This window comes from Labrus bergylta, chromosome 10, assembly GCF_963930695.1.
Source record: "Labrus bergylta chromosome 10, fLabBer1.1, whole genome shotgun sequence".
Taxonomy (NCBI): Eukaryota; Metazoa; Chordata; class Actinopteri; order Labriformes; family Labridae; genus Labrus; species Labrus bergylta.
In genome coordinates this window covers 1,553,085-1,570,925 of record NC_089204.1, presented here as the reverse complement: position 1 = coordinate 1,570,925, position 17,841 = coordinate 1,553,085, and the positions used below count along the sequence as shown (strand labels likewise).

Genomic DNA, 17,841 nt, shown 5'->3' with positions numbered 1-17,841 from the left:
TGTTGGACAACTTCAATTGTACGGATTGTGCAATTGTGCATTGCATTAACGAAAGAGCATTTTTTTTAACCCCTTATCTTGTAATTTTGGGCTCAGGATCTCGTAATTATGAGATCTTTTCCCTTAAGCTATGATCTCCGTAGGCTACTCCTCATTGCCTTATTATGAGCTTTTTCTTGTAATTACGATATCCTGATCTCATAAGTTTGAGATGAAGGGTCAAATATTTATTTTATTTGGTGAATGCAATGTGCCTTAGTTGGTGGTTCAGTGTTTGATGCAAATGGCTAGTCTGTCTGAATTGTAGGGCCTATATCTTTCATTCAATGCTCAGAACTCATTACTTGAGTAAAGGTTGCCTAGTAACTTCACATTCTGTCACCATTCAGTATTAAAAATGTAAAAAAAAAATCAGTTTCACCTGCAGGGAGCAGTGTCACTCTCGTTTTCTGATTCCGACCCCGACTTTCCAGAAATACTTCCGATTCTCGCGGGACTTTCCAACGAGAAATACTTCCGATTCTCGCGGGACTTTCCAACGAGAAATACTTCCGATTCTCGCGGGACTTTCCATCTCCCGCATGTATTTTTTCTTCTTTTACGTTACGTTATTGTGACATTGAATGCCAGCTGATGGAAACACCTGCTTAGCGAAACTTTTCAGTTAAGCGTGTCAGCAAAACAACTTAGATCATTTATGACATCGAAGTCGAGAGTCTACAGCAAAAGCTCACGGTGAGTTAAATCTTCTAACTCTAGCCGACACCCGGTGTACGTGTCAAATAAGTAAGCTAGCTAACGCAGCTCGCTGAACTGACCTGTTAGCCACGCAGGCTAGCTGCTAACTCGGCTTGAAAACAGGCATATGTTCAGCAGCTTGAAGAAAATCTGTTTTTGTATTAGTCTTATACATTTAGTGTCTTCAGTATTGAATTAAGTCTATACCAGTAGACGATATAAAAAATGTAATAGACCGAGCAAACTGTTAGCTACCTTAGCTAAAAAATACAACATGACCTCCATTTGTTAACTTAAGATATAAATATAATACATATCTCTTTATAAATATAATATATATATATATATATCTTTATAGATATAAAGACCTTTACGTTTTGTCAGGGCTTTTGGATCCGTGGAAAAGATCTTGATTATTTAATCCCAGTAGTTTTATATTTAGTATCTCACATAACTCAAATTCCTGTGTTTTGAAACCAAACTCACCTCTAATTGGTTTTATTTCACTTTCCTTCTCTTACTTATCAGGGACAAAAAATGACTAAAGTATAAATAAATAAATTAATCATTAGTAATAATGACCTGGACACAGAAATAAATAGATGTATAAATGTAAAAATACGGAAATAAATTAATAACTCAATTAATGTGGAAATGTATGCATTGATACATATATAACTGTAGAAATACGCTAATAAATGAATAAATACATGTGAAAATATATAAATAGCCCTTTTCATTAACAAAGTGTATTTATTATTTATTCATTGATGTATTGTTTTCAGCATTTATATATTTATTGATGCATTTATTTAATTATGTATTTATTTATACATTATTGTATGCTTTTCTCCCAACATTTATTTATCTATTAATTTATTTATACTTCAGTAATTTTTCGTCCCTCATATACTTATACATTACATGATTTCATATATATTTTGGTTATTAACCAAAGCACTTGTGTAATTCTGCATACTGAAACATCACCGCTCAGTGTGTGATGTTTCAGAATGACAGTAATAAGATGTTATAGTGTTATTCTCAGAGGTTGTCTTCTGCCTTCATATAAATAGCAGCACGGAGAAGTGAGAGTGAGCGCTGCACTCCTAGTTATAAAAACGTACACATTTAAGAAGTTCAGTGCACTGATGGGTGCTTTTTTTAACGAGGTGATCTTTGAAATTCAAAGAAAGTGTTGCGTTGTTCTGGTTACTGTGCACCTGACTATGAAAAACCCTGACAAAAACAAACATTCAATGTTTTGTATGGAGTTCGACACTGACTCTGGGTTAATATTAAACCGAGTTATCAGCGGTATTTACTGACGTCTGTCATTTTCGAGGTTTTATCTCATAGATAAAACAAAAATGATCTATTATACAACGTATATATAGATATACTATAGCAGCACAGCTACAGCAGCAGATGACGGTTTTTCGTGGCCCCCTCCGCAGCACTCCTCTCCCCAGCCTTTGTGTGTACGTGCGGACCCAAAGGCAGTGATGGCGGATAGTCAGAGAGCAGCTTCCTCATTCCTCTGAGCTCCGAGGCGACAGAAAGAAACGCAAACGAAAGAAAAACATTTTTTTTGCGGTTTCTTCTATATCTTCACTATCAACGTGCAGAACTAGAAGTCGAGGAGCAGCCGGCTTGTTGATATTTTCTGTCTGCTCGTTGAATCATGAGGTACGAGAAAGGAGAAATGACTATAACAATGTGTAGTTACACTTCACAATGTAATGTCGCTTTTGATTGTTTTAGATACATATATACACTCGCACTTGTCAAATTTAAGGTCTGAAGTTCTTACATTTAAAGCGAGAACTAAATGGTATTCACTGGGCACTGGTGAGATAAGGTAGCCTACTCAAAGGTAAAAACACTATTTACATACTGCACAAATAATCCTTTGAAAGTTAAAATGATGCATTTAAATCAATTTAAAGTATAGATGAATGAAATGGCCTGTTATAACCAAAAGTGTTATCTCTTGTATATTATTACGGATTAATTATTGTTTACTTAGTATCTAATGTGTTAACAAAGTAAGGAAATTAAACATGAAGGTCTTATGAAGATAAAATAACATGAAGATTATCTCAATTTGAAGAAACTGGTAGATTAATATAGCAGTAATTCAAAGTAAAATTAAATAATCTAGGCTATTTTTCAGTAATGTTTACATTAAAGTGAAAGTGACTGCTGGTGAGCAGGAGAGCAGTTTTTCAATCATTTATTTTGATTCAGGATAATCATTGACTTTTTTCCATGCTAGATATCTCACATATCCATTATCACCAAGTCAAGTGGATGAAGTTAATAAGGAGGCATTAACACAAAAGTGACTTAAGTTTGTTTATTTTTGTTTTAAGTAACAAAACTTAATTTATAAGTAGCGCATGGAGAGAGAAGCTTAGAGCTCAATATGCTTATTTGGAACTTTCAAAAACACATCTAATTCGTATTGTTACATTATTACAGACATTATATGACAGTATAATATTTATTACACAAAGGCCTTTCAGGGATTAAGTCCAAACTCTCTTGACGTTTGGAATGTTGTGTGGTTTGATTTCTGACTTCTTCCTGCTCAATTTGTGCGTAGAAACAGTTTCTCCAGAATATTGATTTTTTCTAAAGTGGAGCTGAAAAATCCTCTGCTTAGTCGGTTCAAAGAAGACAAACATGAATCCTCAGGATGCTGTCAAACTTTGACCCCTCTGGCACTCTGAAGTGAGCTTTGACACTGGTGGGTTAAAGAGTGTCAGCAGTAAAACCATGTTGAAATTTTCCCTTGTTCTGCTTGAGCTGTAAACCTTCAAGTCACATGGTCCAATGTCAGCTGTTATTTAAGAGAGCAGAGTTTGGATGTGTACAACTGATACTACAGGACACCCCACCCTTATTCACCACTAGCAAAACAAGTTCATTGGGTACGTCTTATCTGGTGCCATTTCCTTGACAGCAGAAAGATGTTACAGTGACATTTACTTAATCTTGTGATAGGCTAGAATACATTTCAAAATACAAGATCACCTTCACAATGAAGTCCTGCAATCAGTCTTTAAAGTACCATGCTGATTTTTTAAGTACCTCAAGTAGGTCTGTAGGCCGCCATGTCTTCAAGTACAACCCTTCCCAACTCCAACCTTCCCTGACCCCCTACTCCAGTGTCCTGAAATACTCGCACACTGAGTGTATTTTTAGATTTTTTGAGGACTGTGTCTGTCTGACACTAGATTAATGGTCAGACTTGTTTCATCCCAGTGGATCCTGTTGAGCCAGCAGCCTGCTGACCGACCTCAGAGCACAATACAGCTGTTCATAAACACCATAGATCTCAGCTGAGGCTTTCACCACAACACGACAGCCCGAATAAACTGCTGATCTACCCTCAGCTGAGTCAAACACAGAACACAACCTGCAGTAAAAAGCTCACCTGTTTTAAAGAGTGACTCACCTGTGGCCTCAGTCTCCCTTATTTAGTTCTTAACCTGACCAGCCTATGAACAGAAACGGTTCATGTTGTAAATATAGATTATAAAGACTCTTTGTGTTTTTAGGTAGTATACTATACCAACAGGTTATACTCTACATTTTACAAACTTAAAACGATATGTAAAAAATTTAATATTTCCAGAGTAAAATATCTGTCTGAACTTTTTATTATCTCTGTTACATACCTACAAAAATAGCCCGTTGTTTCTGAATACGATAATAGAAAATAGGGCTTGGAGTCTTTGGGTGTCACACAATTAGATTTTGATTTTGATTCTGATTCTTGGGGTCACGATTCTTTTCTGAATCTATTTTCGATTCAAAACGATTCTGGATCCATGGATTCAAAGTCCTTTTTTTTTTTAAAGTAAATACTTCAGGATCTACTCCAGTCATCATTATCAGGGAGTGACTGATAAGCCAAAGAAATAAAATTGTTTTTTGGAAGTTATGAATCTATTTAAAATCTCAGAACATAAGATTCTCGACTTTTACATGAATCGATTTTTTTCCTCCAACTGTAATAGAAAGTCCCTGTTGGGTTTGAAAATAAGATGTATGGAAACCTGGCTGTAGAAAATGATGATGAAAAGCAGAAGTGGAGGATGACGAACATGTTCAGTGTTGGTCCAGAAAACTGAAGTGAGAGTTTGTTGAGAAATCATAACTAGTAGAGAAGTCAGGGTGAGGGGAAAGTTTTATTTATTAGTATTTTGTTTTAAGCTGCAAGGTGAAGATTAGATAAATTCTCAATTCCCAGAATTATTGTTAAATTTATAAATAAGGTTCTATGAAATACAGCACCTTCTGATAACTGTTCAGTGATGTCTTATGCGAAGCTGACACATTTTATCTAAACTTTATCTTGTCACTTTGTCGTTCCTGTTTTTCTATCCAGGATGCCGGCGGCCGAGGCAGCAGTGAGCGGGTTGAAGCAGTGCCGGCAGGCCCAAGATCAGCTGGAGGATGCCATCAAGGGGGTGATGAAGGCCGAGCAGCAGCTGAGGGAGAACACCAGAGAGGTCAGGACCTTCTTCTTCCTCCTACTTAAACATCCTCTATCTGTATTTAGGTCTCTTTTCAAAGAAGAGAACAACACTTACCTGTTAGATTATCGATCATCTGTCCCTCGTGGTACAGTAAGACTTTTTGCTTTGGTTGGTAACTCGTACTTTGCTTCAGCACGTGGCTGCTGGTACACCAGAAACCAACCGCTAACATTCAGAGCTATCTTCATAACAAAAGCCCATTTTCCATCACAAGTCTGAAACAACCCGTAATGAAGCTCCACTGCCACTTCGTCTTTGAGCTTTTATTTGCAGTGGCATTATATTGGTGTCCCAGTGTACAATTTCACATTGTGTTAGGGCGTGAAAGGCACGACCTGTGAACACTCAGAGGTTGCTACACTCTCACACATGTAGCAGAGTTCTGTTCTTCCCTCTCTGCCATCTTTAACAAGCATTACAAAGGGGCTAAACACTCAGTATGTTGATATCCACTGAATGATAAAGTATGATGAATATTATTTCAGTTGTGTACTTGTCAGTGGTTTATTGAGGAGCTCACTGAGTCAGAAAGTGGTTACTGACCCACACAGCACAAATGGCTGGTAGTCATTTTCTTCTCCTTTACAGCTCTGGTGTTGAAGAGGAAAATAAAAGTTAAAGTATAAAAAAAGCTGCGGTAAAGTCAGTCATTAACTCGAGACAACGTGCAGCAGAAACACGTTAGCTGTAGCGGTCGGAGGCCAGGATCGTCAGGCCACTCTGAAGGGGCCATCAATTAACTGTCAGGCGACACTTATAATTTATCAGCATAGCACTTTGTATTTTGGACAGCAGTTCTAAAGAGTTTTGTTAATATCTTCTGATATTTAAAGGAGGGAAACGGTTTGTTTGTATAACTTTTATTTGTTCAGGGACAAGATTAATGTGAACTACAACTCCACATCTCCGCAATCTCCAAAGCCTTAATTTGGTTAGCCTGTCACAACAAAAGCCCAAGAGACGGTACAGAACAAAGAAACTCAGCAAATTCAAAGACAGAAGAATTTCAAACTAAAAGACCATAGAACACCCCCCACCCTTTCAAAACAAAACAAGAGATACTAGCTCATACGTGACTAAACCTGTTTAAAATGGTGGAAAATGTATAGGCATCCCTGTGAGTAATCAGTTCAGGGTTTTACATGTAAGGTATTTAACATATTGATCCCCAGCGTTGAAAAGGTTGTTTGTCCATGTGAGGATTTAAAAATAAAATTACTGTTGCTGAGTCCATTACCCGAAGTGGAACCACAACGTCTCAGAGCAGCAAGAAGCCTGATTATGTTGGCATTTATGATTCAGTTAAAGATGAGCAGATTCAATGATGTAAACATGAAAACAGTGTTCGTACTTGTAGTGGGTGTGTGTCTGTGGGTGTGTGACCATTAACATCTAAAAACTTATTGTTGACCTGCGGTCACCCTGTAAGCTCGGCTTGCTCAACTACCCACAGATGTTAGGTCTGTGTGCGTGTGCGCGTGCCTGGTCATGTCAGTATAATACAGGGTGTTCAGAGAAAAGTGGGTGTGGTAAAGCGAGTATAAGAATGAGTGAATAAGTGTGAGAGATCATATCATTGATGGACTGAGAGCAGATTCAACAGCTGTGATCTACTGCACACTTCTCCTCCTCTGTAAAGCAGGTAAAGCCGTGTGTGTGCGTGTAGTAGGGATGCCGTGATTATAGATTTGGGCAATAAACCGTAAAATAAAATGTATTTAAAATATGACAAAGCATTGTAAAAAAGTGATAACAGCGACGACCTTGATCTCCAGCTAGTTTAAAATAACAACAGTGACAAGTAAACTCTGTTGTAAAGTAAAACTTGTGTTCAAACTAGGCTATGGTTGAACTTGCACATAGCTGGTGCAACCCGGTGCTGGTGTTTACTTCACACAGAGAAAGAAACGTTTAATGGTCACTGGCTGTAGTGTCCCTCTCTATAGTAAAGCTATGATAAGCATGGCAGGAAGCTGGTGTACGGAAAACGGAAAACACCCGGAGCGGAGCCTTTACAATGAACTAATTGTGACGCTTTAAGCCAAGTATGTAGCAGGTCACAGTTTTCAGGCCACATTGTTTCTGATGTCATAGTTCCAAGTTTCCAAAATCAGCAGCCATTGCCAGACCACCACAGATTTGTTCCTCTCCAGGGTCTCTTACTGGCCCCTCTCCCTTCCTGTCTTCCTCTCAGGTTCGTGCCGAGCTGCAGAGCTGTGTGAGCCGCCAGCAGGAGGCACTACGCAGCAGGGAGGTGTGGCTTCTTGGGCAGATTGAGCTGCTCGAACAACTCAAGACTGAAACTCTGCAGCAGCAGCTGTACCAGCTGCACTGGGTAAGTGCTTGCACCTACTTGTTGTACTGGTCTTAGCTGTAACTCATTGAAACATCAAACTGTTTCCTCAATAAAAGAGGATAACTGTCTGATCCATAACACAGACTGTAATTAACATCAGGAAATCAAACAATGAGTTAATGAGAGGAAGAGTGTGACCAGTCGGTGACTTCACACTGTGATGCTACACAAACAGAAACACACCAACATATTAAACTCAGTTTACTGTGTTCCAGCTCCGGGGTCAGTTTGATGTTATTGTCCATCAGCTGCAGAACTCCAACAGCAGCAACGACCTGAGCAACCAGCTGACCAGCTGCATGGAGAGGTAATACACACACACACACACACACACACACACACACACACACACACAAATGCATACACACACAGACACACGACAGATTTGGTAAATGACTGTTTTTGGTTTGTTCTTGATGACTGTTTCCCAGTCTGGTGTTTATATGTCTGAAGACAAAGGCTGCAGTCTGCAGAGACTCTGTTCTAACACGTTCACCACCTTAACTTAAAGCAGCAGCAGGAGGAAGCTCAGGGTTTGATACAAGCCTCTGAGAAGAAAGACATAGCAGCCATGTCATTTTATCTTCACTCTTAGTTTTTTAGTACAACTTCTAGGCTCTCGTGATGGATCAGCTGATATTTATTTTTGACCATATTTACTTTCCAGACTCTTTGAATTCACTCACAGCACTATCTGCAGTTGTTTTATTTGCATAGCAGGGCCAGGTGCTTTGGGGAATAGGGTTGAAGAAAACTCTAGTGTATTTTATCTTAAACCATGTGAAGGCTATCAAGAAGATCTGTTTTGTTTTATCAAACTAATAATGGAGATGATACACTGAAACGCAACCCAACACATAACCGACAATAGGGCTGGATACTAATAAAAGTGAAAATAATGATAGAGTTTGTAATTTAGTTGAGGAAGGTGGTAAGGATGATGACGAGTATGAGAGTGATAGTGAGGCTTCTGATGATGAAAATAATTGTGAATTATTATCCAAGTGATGAAACTGTTGCTGTAACTGCTTTGTGTGCTTATTTTCTCCCCCTGTGTTTGTAGGTTGTCTGCTCTCAGTCTGACACCTGAGGAAACGCCTGAGCTGAGTTTCCAAGCCGACACTCGCTCTCTGAGACAGGCCATCACCTCATTTGGGAGTATCACAGCTCAGGTAAAACACAGTCACACTCACTCATACAAACGCAAACACACAGGCACACACTCAGTTAGTGGATGCTAATCGGTTGTTTACTGTCCATCCTGTTCTGAAGCCTGTGGAAGGTGCATCTTCTCAAAGCTCTTCCCACAACAGACCTGAGGTGCAGAGTTGTCCAGTCGCTGCAAAGAAACAGGTAAGCCACCTACTACATATGGACAGTTAGAAGAAAACACAGATATAAATGTATTGATTATTGTGATGGAGCAGACTGTATCTCTGCAGAAGATGGATGTCACAGCTCTGGGTGAATGGCTGCTGGGAACTCAACCAGCTAGCAAGTCTCCAATTGGTTACCAGTCAAGCAAGAACCCTGAGGATTGGCTTGTGGCACATAGAGAGAGCAAGGTGAGAGAGACAACCAACCAAATCTCTTTTATTACGAGAATTTGCAAATCACTCTGTAGTGTATCATGGATTCAGACTTATTCTGTCAGCTTGTGGTGCCAAATAGAAACGTTAGAAATCAATATAAAACATAAAGCAAAGCCGCAAATACTCTTACTCCTTTGTCAAAGTACAACTAGTACAAGGCTTTAGTGCTTCAGTTCATCTCTGTTATTGGAAAGTAAAAAAGCATTGTCCAGAAGTGGCCTTAGAAATTGCAAACTTCTACAAATGACGTCTTTAACAGCTCTCAGTTATTTCATTTGGGTTTTTTGTGTTGTTTTTTTTTCTCCAGACTTCATGTTCTGTCCTGGCTTCGATTGATTTCCTGCAGGCCTGGGGTCAGCTTAGAGACCTGGAAGCATGGCTTCTCCAGGACCAGCAGACCCCCATCAGCAGGGAGAGGACAATCAGCAGCTGCAGCTCGTCCTTCTCCATTGAGAAGATTGATGAATCAGAATTCAACACCTCTCCTGAAGAGGAGGAGGAGGAGGAGGAGGAGGAGGAGGAGGAGGAGGATGAGATAAGCGACTGGCTCATCACACCCTCTCCTGTTGCCATGGATACAATGTCAGATGCAGAGCGGTGGCAGAGAGTGTTGAAGCCGTTTGAGGACAAGTGGTCCTCCAGTGAGTGGCTGGTGGAGCCAAGCCCCCCCAATGCAGACTGCTCCTCCTGTTGCCAGACCAGCAAAGCCGTGGAGATCGAGAACCTGGGCCTGCTCAAGTGCCTGAAGACCCCACCCACCTCCAGCCCTGCCTCCCCGACCACTACAGCACCATCAGCAACCGTGGATGCATGGCTGCAGCAGGTGGTGCCATTGCAGCAGACCTGCAAGGCTAACGAGGTTTGTTCAACCTACTCTGCCTGTGTCTGTGATGAGAACTGTGCGAAAGAACCTCTGAGCCTTTGGCTGCTGAGACAGGATGGACGGGACAAGAATGGAGTCCCTGTAACCAAGAATGCCTCGCTCACCACCAAGAATGCCCCACCTACCACAGCCAAGAACATCCAATCTAACCATAACCTGATGGAGAAGGAACAAAAGGTAACAATTCCATAATGTTAGATGTTGGTTTTTTAAATTATGTTTAGTCTGAAACTCTAGAAAGAGAGTCCATTAACATTAAACCACCAGTGGGACGGTCAGTCCATTAAGTGTCTGATAATTCAATTATTTTTCTCTATTTCTCCTTAGGTCCAAGCCATCCTGAAGGCTTGGCTCCACCCCACCAACACTTCGTCCACCTGCAAGATTCCTCTGAAAACTTTAACAACCTCCCTCTCAGGTTGGGTGGTTCCTGAGGAGGAGAAGGCCAGCAGGGAGGAGCACAGCTCCCAGTTTAAGCCCGCCTCCTCTTCCTCTCTGTTCCAGCAGCCTCTGGATCCAGGTCTCTGGGTTCTTCCAGGACAATCTGCTAAGGGGTCAGAAGGTCAGCCCTACCCTACAGAAGAGGAAGACAAATGGCTTCTGAAGAAGAGGAGTCAGGCTCAGGTAACAGCACCACTGAGACCAGTTCAGATCAGCAGAAACCATCATAGATCAGAGTTGAGATAAGAAAATCAGTCATGCAGAAACACTCAACGTGTTTCTTCTTGTTGGTTATTAGTGCTGTCATGTTGACTAGGTGTTTCTGGTTTACAGGAGCGCCTGGCACTTCCCACAGTCTGTGACCTGTTCTCGTGTATGAAAGTGGGTGGAGACAAAGAAAAGTGGCTGCACAAAGCTGCTGAACAGGTGAGCCTGGGGGCAGATTCAGAGCAGAACCTGAGTGAACATCACACAGCAACAACCGTCTGTGTTCATGTTTACGTCGGGGTGAAGTGTCTTGTTTAAAGTCACTGTTGAATGTCAGCTAAGCAGCAACTCATCCCCTTTGTGTGTACTATAACAGAGGTCTGTGTTGTGTTCAATGTCCTCTCTGAAACAAGGAAGGCTGTAACAAAAATGTGTCTTTTACTTAAAGTTTTAGAAACCAATTCCCCTGTGCATGAACGAAAGACAGGCGCTCATCAGCTGATCACTTTATTTTCTTTCCCCCTCCAGATGTGATGATGGCAACGATGATCATAGATGTTTCTTCTCTTCTCCTCTGGGAGAATCTATCGCTGATCTGCGCACACGATTGCAAACAATCTAACCAACGCCGCCACTTTCTTCCTGTGACATCACCACACTGAGCCTCTACCCGCCATTCTCTTCCAGTCAGGAACAAGAACCCATCCAACAGTTCACTACCTGGACTTTCATTCTTTGGGTTGAAATCAAGAATTTCAACCCAAAGCTTGAGCCTTTCAGCCGTGCTTCTCAGTCTTCACAAGAGGAATGAGCTGACTCAGCTGTTACTATGACAACAGAGATGTAGTAGGTTACAGCTCTAAGGGAGAGCTCCAAATTGTTCATCAAACAGAATTCATTTGATCCTTTTTTATTCACAATATGTTAGTTGATGAGATGATGGACCATCTGCTCATCTTTGTTTTTCATTTCTATCTGATTGACACAAATGGCTGCTGATCTGCTTTAAAGGAGGAACTTCTCCTGGAACTAATTTCATCAGCTGATCCTCACAAGGAAGAGGAGGCCGAGTCCTAGGCGGCAGGGTAAAGTGGATGCATGGGACTAAACATTATGGAGGGTGGAGGTAAATGTAGATCTAAAGTAGTTTATTTGAATGCAGTATATTTTATCACACATTTGACTTATTTACTTTTTAACAGAATCTCCACCTTTTATGGTGGAATGCTCATTTTCTTCTTCTATGAAGCTGTTCATCTACACGGATCTATTTCCTGTCCAGACTGCAGGCTGTTACCTGAGTCTGGTGATTTTTTTTTTTAACTGCAAAGGTCTAGTCTGTCAGGTCATCTAACCACTCGTGTTAGGGTTTCCACATGCTCAGTAGTGTTTATTCACTTTTATTTTGTAAAGTCACACGCTTTGAAATCTGTTTTAATCTACATGTGAGTTTTACGCTATATATGTTTAATTATTTCAGATCAAAATGCTTATTTGTTCCCTGGGTGTAGCTTTGCAGGCATTCTTTAATGCAATTCTTTTGATTGGTGAAGCTAGCTACATGTTACTAACCACCTGGGAGACTGAGATAAGGGCAGATAAAAACAAAATGCTTAAATCTCCAGAAACACAAAAGGGCAGGGTGTTTCCCAGAATGCCTCGGACAGACGCAACCTGCAGTCTGTCTGAAGGTCACATGATTCTGCAGTGATTGGTGCATTATTTTAAGCTCTGGTTTAATGTCGGTGTGTATGAGTTTGTTCGCTCATTAAGAGCTATGATGTCTTCAGTCTTCTCTTCCTGCTGTGTTTCTCTGCTGAATAAAACCTAATGACATCATCACTGTTGTTCCTTACGTGAATACTTGAGCTTTTCTCAGTTCTCTGAATGAGCTGATTTGGATTGAATATCTATGCTAGGGCTGGGAAATATATTGAGTTTTTAAGATATATGGATATATTTTCAAACAAGATATAGGGTAAAACAATATCGTTAATATGGATATAGTTCATGTTGCATTAAAATAATGTTATGGAGGTGCCAGTTCACCTATTTCTCATCTCACTGATGATGACTGACTGTCTGTCCCTCTTAACCCTGCTCCTCCTCCTCTCTCTCTCTCTCTTTTATTGTATTTAAGGAACATTTTTATTTCATAATATTACTTTTTAAATTCACAAACAGGTAGTTTATTTTTCCATGTGTTTTCACTGTTAATAAAATACATATCGATATATATTGAGTATCGCCATTCAGCTAAACAATATCAAGATATGAGTTTTGGTCCATATTGCCCAGCCCTAATCTGTGCCTGAACTGGATTTAGATTTAGGTTACAATCTTGTGTTTCAGTGAACTCTTCACCAGAATTACTTAAAACCTTAAATTCCCCAAAAAATAACTTTTGAATACAGAGGTTCCTGAGAAAGAGCCAATAGACCTCCAAAATGTGGACCAGTATGATCAGCAACATGACCGGTAAAAGAAAAGGCACTCTAAATACGGCCCTTTAATGTTTTAATCAAAGAATGATTTATTTAAACTGGTTATCTGGATGAACGTCCCCACTGGTTGGCCTCAATAACGTCTCCTGGGTTAACTGCTGCTTGTGATCTGTAGTCTAGTTTGGCAATGAGGTACACATAAGGTTTGTTTTATTTTGGGAAGCTGAAACACTCGGCTCCTCTTTTGACTGAGTTGATAAAGCCTTCAAAAGCAGCAGGTGGCATGTGCTGTCATTCTACTTATTAACTACACATTACTGGTTCAGTGTCCCACTGCAGGAGGTGAAGTAGAAACTGGATCATGGATGTTAAAATCATCTACTTTGCAATGTTTATGGAGAAACCAGAGAAATTAAAATGAAGCTGTATTGGATTCATAATAACAATTATAAACCTAAGTATTATTGGGTCTAAGGCTAAAAGGTGATTCATGAAAAAAAAAGTAATGGCAATCTCAAGTTCAGTATTTCCCTCACATAACCGTGTTATCTGTTCAATTAAAATGTGTTTCAACAATGATTGATCGAAGAGGAAGATGCCATCAAGTATACCTGTTTATTTACAAAAAGGGGGTTAATGAGCTCAACCATTTTTACTAGAGCTGTCAAATAATGAAAATGTTTCATCCTGATTAATCGCAAAATTTCAATAGTTAATTGTGATTAATCACATTCTTAATCACATGCTTAAAACTCCATAAATCCACAAAAATTAAAAGTAAGAATAATGAATTAAAACATTCAAAGGTGCTGTTTTCCATCACTGTGACTCCAGGGACACGGTGCGCCTTATCGGGATGAAATAACATGCTCAGCCGCTGTGTTTCCATGTACAAAGACTATGTAGAATTTTCATGCAAACACAAATTAACGTTCATTAGGTCCATTTCTTCTACTACTGCATAGACTGAGCCATGTGTCTGTGCTGATAAACTTCATGTGTACTTCAGCTGAAGAGTTCACACCCTCCATAAGGAGCATGCTGATACAGAGCTTTGACATCACTGAAGATGTTACTGCCTCCGCTTGTCAACCTGCAGAGGAAACTACTGAAGTTCTGTGTTCGTTTAAATTTATACAGACCTTTTATTTTGAACAAGGAAACAGTTACAGTAAGTCTGAGGGTCAAAGATCTTTAACTCAGACGGATGCTCCACATGTGTGGTAATGAGATCCAGAAATTGACAAGAAGAGTGTAAAGATGTCACTGTTCACAGGTTTTACGTAAGTCCAGTCCAGAATCGTGTCCTACCCCGGTCTCACATCCAATAGAAGTCCTGAGAAAGAGGAGACCAACCCAAGTCACTTCCCTAGTCTGAAAGTCAAGAGCAAGGCGAGGGTCAATTAGATCAAATCCTCAATCCTCAAGACTGACAAAAGGGTGAAATTGTAAAAAACAAAAAATTAATGGATCATCTCACAGTGAATATTAGGAGAACAGGTTGGAAAAATGATTGATGAAAAGAATTGAGTTAAGAGAATCTGAAGAACTCTCTTTCTGCAGGGGACCAAGTCCAACAACTTAATTGGATGGCTGTAACTTTGTAACATCTTCAAAAACCATTGGCTGTGAACATAATCCATTGTGCATCCACAAATTCGATGGAAACTCTTCCATCTAAAGAGGCAACCGTATATAAACCAAGCCCAGAAGTGCGTCCAGCTTCTCTGGGTCTGGGCTCATTTCAAATGGACTGAGTCGAGGTGGAAAACTGCCCTGAGGTCTGACAAGAGTCAACATTTGAATTTCTGTTAGGAAATAATGCCTGTTGGAAATAAGATCTGGCTTGTCATCAGCACACAGTTAAAAAGTCAGCATCCATGATATTATGGTGTACCCCCATATGTGTGGGCGGCTGTGGCTCAGAGTCAGTCGTCTCAACCAGAAGGTTTGATCTCCAGCTCCTGCAGCCACATGTCCTTGGGCCCAGCCTACATGTGTCCTTGGGCAAGACACTTAACCTAAAGTTGCTCCCACTGCTTCACCAGCGGTGTGTGAATGTGTGTGAATGGGATTAGTTACCTCTGATGGTCACTTTAATGAACAACCTCTGCCATCAGTGTGTGAATGTGTGACCTGTGGTCTAAAAGCCCTTTGAGTAGTCAAAAGACTAGAAAAGAAATATACAAGCTCAAGACCATCAACCTACACTCATGTGAAGGCATTATTGATGATGAACCATTGAAGGGTCATATGGTGACAAATCATCAATTTCCCTTTAGGGAGCCTTAATTATTCCAGAAAGACAATGATAAACCACATTCTACATTCTTGTCCCAACCGTTTGGAAACAGGGTATATTGATAACTGTTTTGAAATGACTGAAGATCAATAATGTTTTAGATTTTTCAATCACATGTCAACATGTACTCACCTCTTCTGCTAAGCTCTGTGCCCTTTGACCCTAACCTGGTACACAGTAAGTGAACATAGCTGTGTTTGTGTACTTCTGATTTATCTCTTACAACACAAGGCTATAGGGATCAGGGGACTCAGCTGTGTTATGATGACATCTTATACACACACACACACACCTCTTTTTTTAAAGGTTTATATGGATTCAGTTCTGTCAGATGTCTAAAGATTGAAACTACATAATGGGGGGGGGGGCTTGTGATGATAACACATTCATTGATAATATACAGCTGAAAATGATAAAGAAGGATGTGGATAGTTCCCGTACATTAAGAGGACATCATTTTTTGTTTTAATACTTTCATGTGATAGTTTTGAAAAATAAAAAACATACATTTTCATATGGTTAGTATAGAAGATGCACTTCAATATTTAGTCGTTTTTTCTACACAGATGTATATTTCTGGTAGCTCATCCTACGACAGAAAAGAATTAGAAAAATGGAAAAAATAAATAAAATAACAACAATAAAATGAAAGGTGATGAAAAGCAACCGAGCAGACTGACTTAACAAACAAAAAACAATAATAGTAGAGATAGGAATAAAAAAAGAGAAATAAATAGTGGGCCTTGGTTTGTTCTACTCTAAAAGTGTTTATTTATTGTTGTCTTTGTATTCTTCACCTTCTGCTTATGGCTTGATTTCAATGCTCAAGTACATCTTTGTTGATCTACGTTAACCTTAGAGGACAACATAATATCACCTCTAGAAAACAAGCAGGACAAATATGCACTTTCATAGCTCACTATCATAAACTAAGATATGTATTAGTGTGGTGGCGCCCTCTGGTGGAAATACACAGAAAATCAGATTGCACTCTAATATGCATTAATAGTCAATAATTAAGAATAATTCAACCAATCTCAATATAAGTTTAACAATAATACTATTAGTATCTAAGCTATTAGCTATGATATAAAAAATAGGTTGTTCAGTCTTAAAGGACAAAGGGCCCCACTCTTGAGGGCAAAGGTCAAACATCTTGTTTCAGCAGATTTTCAATGAACACTACCAAACCATGTCCCTAAACACTTCTTACATATTATAGAAAATAATTAGTGACATAGGCCTATATAGTGAATTTACAGTTTATTAAACTCCATGTCCATATGAATCCAGAGCTTAACCTGTAGCTCAGTCAACATGTGATGTCACTTCCTGCCTACCCACGAGTAAAAGTATAATAATAATAATAATAATAATAATAATTTATCCTTTATTAATCCCGCGAGGGGATATTCAGTATACAAATTAAGTCAACCATAGTAAAAGCTAGAAAGTAGGTCCTATTCCAATGGAGCTGCTTTTCCAGTCTGCTCTCACCAAACCCAAGCTCCAGATTCACTTCAGAAATCTAAAAAACATCAACCCGGACTCACTAACACTAGATCTTCAACATCTCTCCTCTGCTAACTTCTCATCAACCACTGAAGCAGTGGAATTTTACAACAAATCCCTAAACAGTCTCCTGGATCTCCACGCCCCTCTCAAAACCAGTACAGCCACGTTCCCACGCTCAGCCCCCTGGTACACCTCCGAGCTGCGGAAAATGAAGGCGACTGGTCGTGTCCTTGAATGGCGTCTCAAGGTCTCAGGACTCACTGTGCACAGGCTAGCATATTGGGAACACCAAAAAGCCTACTCAAAGTCCCTCAGAAATGCCCGGTCACAGTTCTACTCAAATATCATAAATAATAGCTCCGGCAACTCAAAGCAACTTTTCTCCACCATAAACCATCTCCTAAATCCACCAACCCCCTTCCTCTCAGTCACCACAGAGGAGCGGTGCAACGATTTCGTGGACTTTTTCAGAACAAAAGTTGACACCATTCGCTCTCTCCTCTTCAGCTCTGCCTCTCCACCTGTCCCGACTGCCGACCCACAGCCGGGGACCACCCAGCCTCTCTGCTGCCTCTCTGCAATTACACAGCGAGAGACTGAGGAGATCATCAAAAAAATTAAACCTTCCACTTGCAATTTGGATCCCTTTCTCACAGCCCTGGTCAAATCAAACATCTCTGCCATAAGTCCCCTCATCACCAAAGTCATAAATCACTCCCTACAGACTGGCCATGTTCCATCTGCCTTGAAAACTGCTGTCATATCACCACTTCTCAAAAAACCCACCCTAGATCCAGATGTCTTTGCCAACTA

The 17,841-nt window shown here is 40.0% G+C and overlaps 1 protein-coding gene across 3 annotated transcripts; it reads left to right on the top strand.

Annotated features, from left to right (window-relative positions):
- Positions 1–564: 564 nt before the first annotated feature.
- On the top strand, positions 565–12,609 carry ncoa4 (nuclear receptor coactivator 4). Of its 3 annotated transcripts, none has more exons than XM_020646135.3 (11): positions 565–735; positions 5,138–5,261; positions 7,483–7,623; positions 7,860–7,951; positions 8,708–8,816; positions 8,917–8,997; positions 9,072–9,209; positions 9,544–10,296; positions 10,447–10,743; positions 10,894–10,986; positions 11,296–12,609. In XM_020646135.3, the coding sequence occupies exons 1-11, from the start codon at positions 698–700 to the stop codon at positions 11,299–11,301; spliced, it is 1,872 nt and encodes a 623-aa protein (XP_020501791.1). In that variant the 5' UTR covers positions 565–697; the 3' UTR covers positions 11,302–12,609. The 3 variants fall into 3 exon arrangements, with proteins under 3 accessions (XP_020501791.1, XP_020501792.1, XP_020501793.1); XM_020646136.3 differs by having other exon boundaries at positions 566–735; positions 9,087–9,209; XM_020646137.3 differs by lacking the exon at positions 565–735 and adding an exon at positions 2,159–2,427.
- The last annotated feature ends 5,232 nt before the right edge of the window (positions 12,610–17,841 follow it).

Coding starts and splice junctions, on each gene's coding strand:
- ncoa4 (XM_020646135.3), top strand. CDS start 698: ATGACATCGAAGTCGAGAGTCTACAGCAAAAGCTCACG. Junction 7,952..8,707: donor CTGACCAGCTGCATGGAGAG/GTAATACACACA, acceptor CTGTGTTTGTAG/GTTGTCTGCTCTCAGTCTGA. Junction 8,998..9,071: donor CAGTCGCTGCAAAGAAACAG/GTAAGCCACCTA, acceptor GTGATGGAGCAG/ACTGTATCTCTGCAGAAGAT.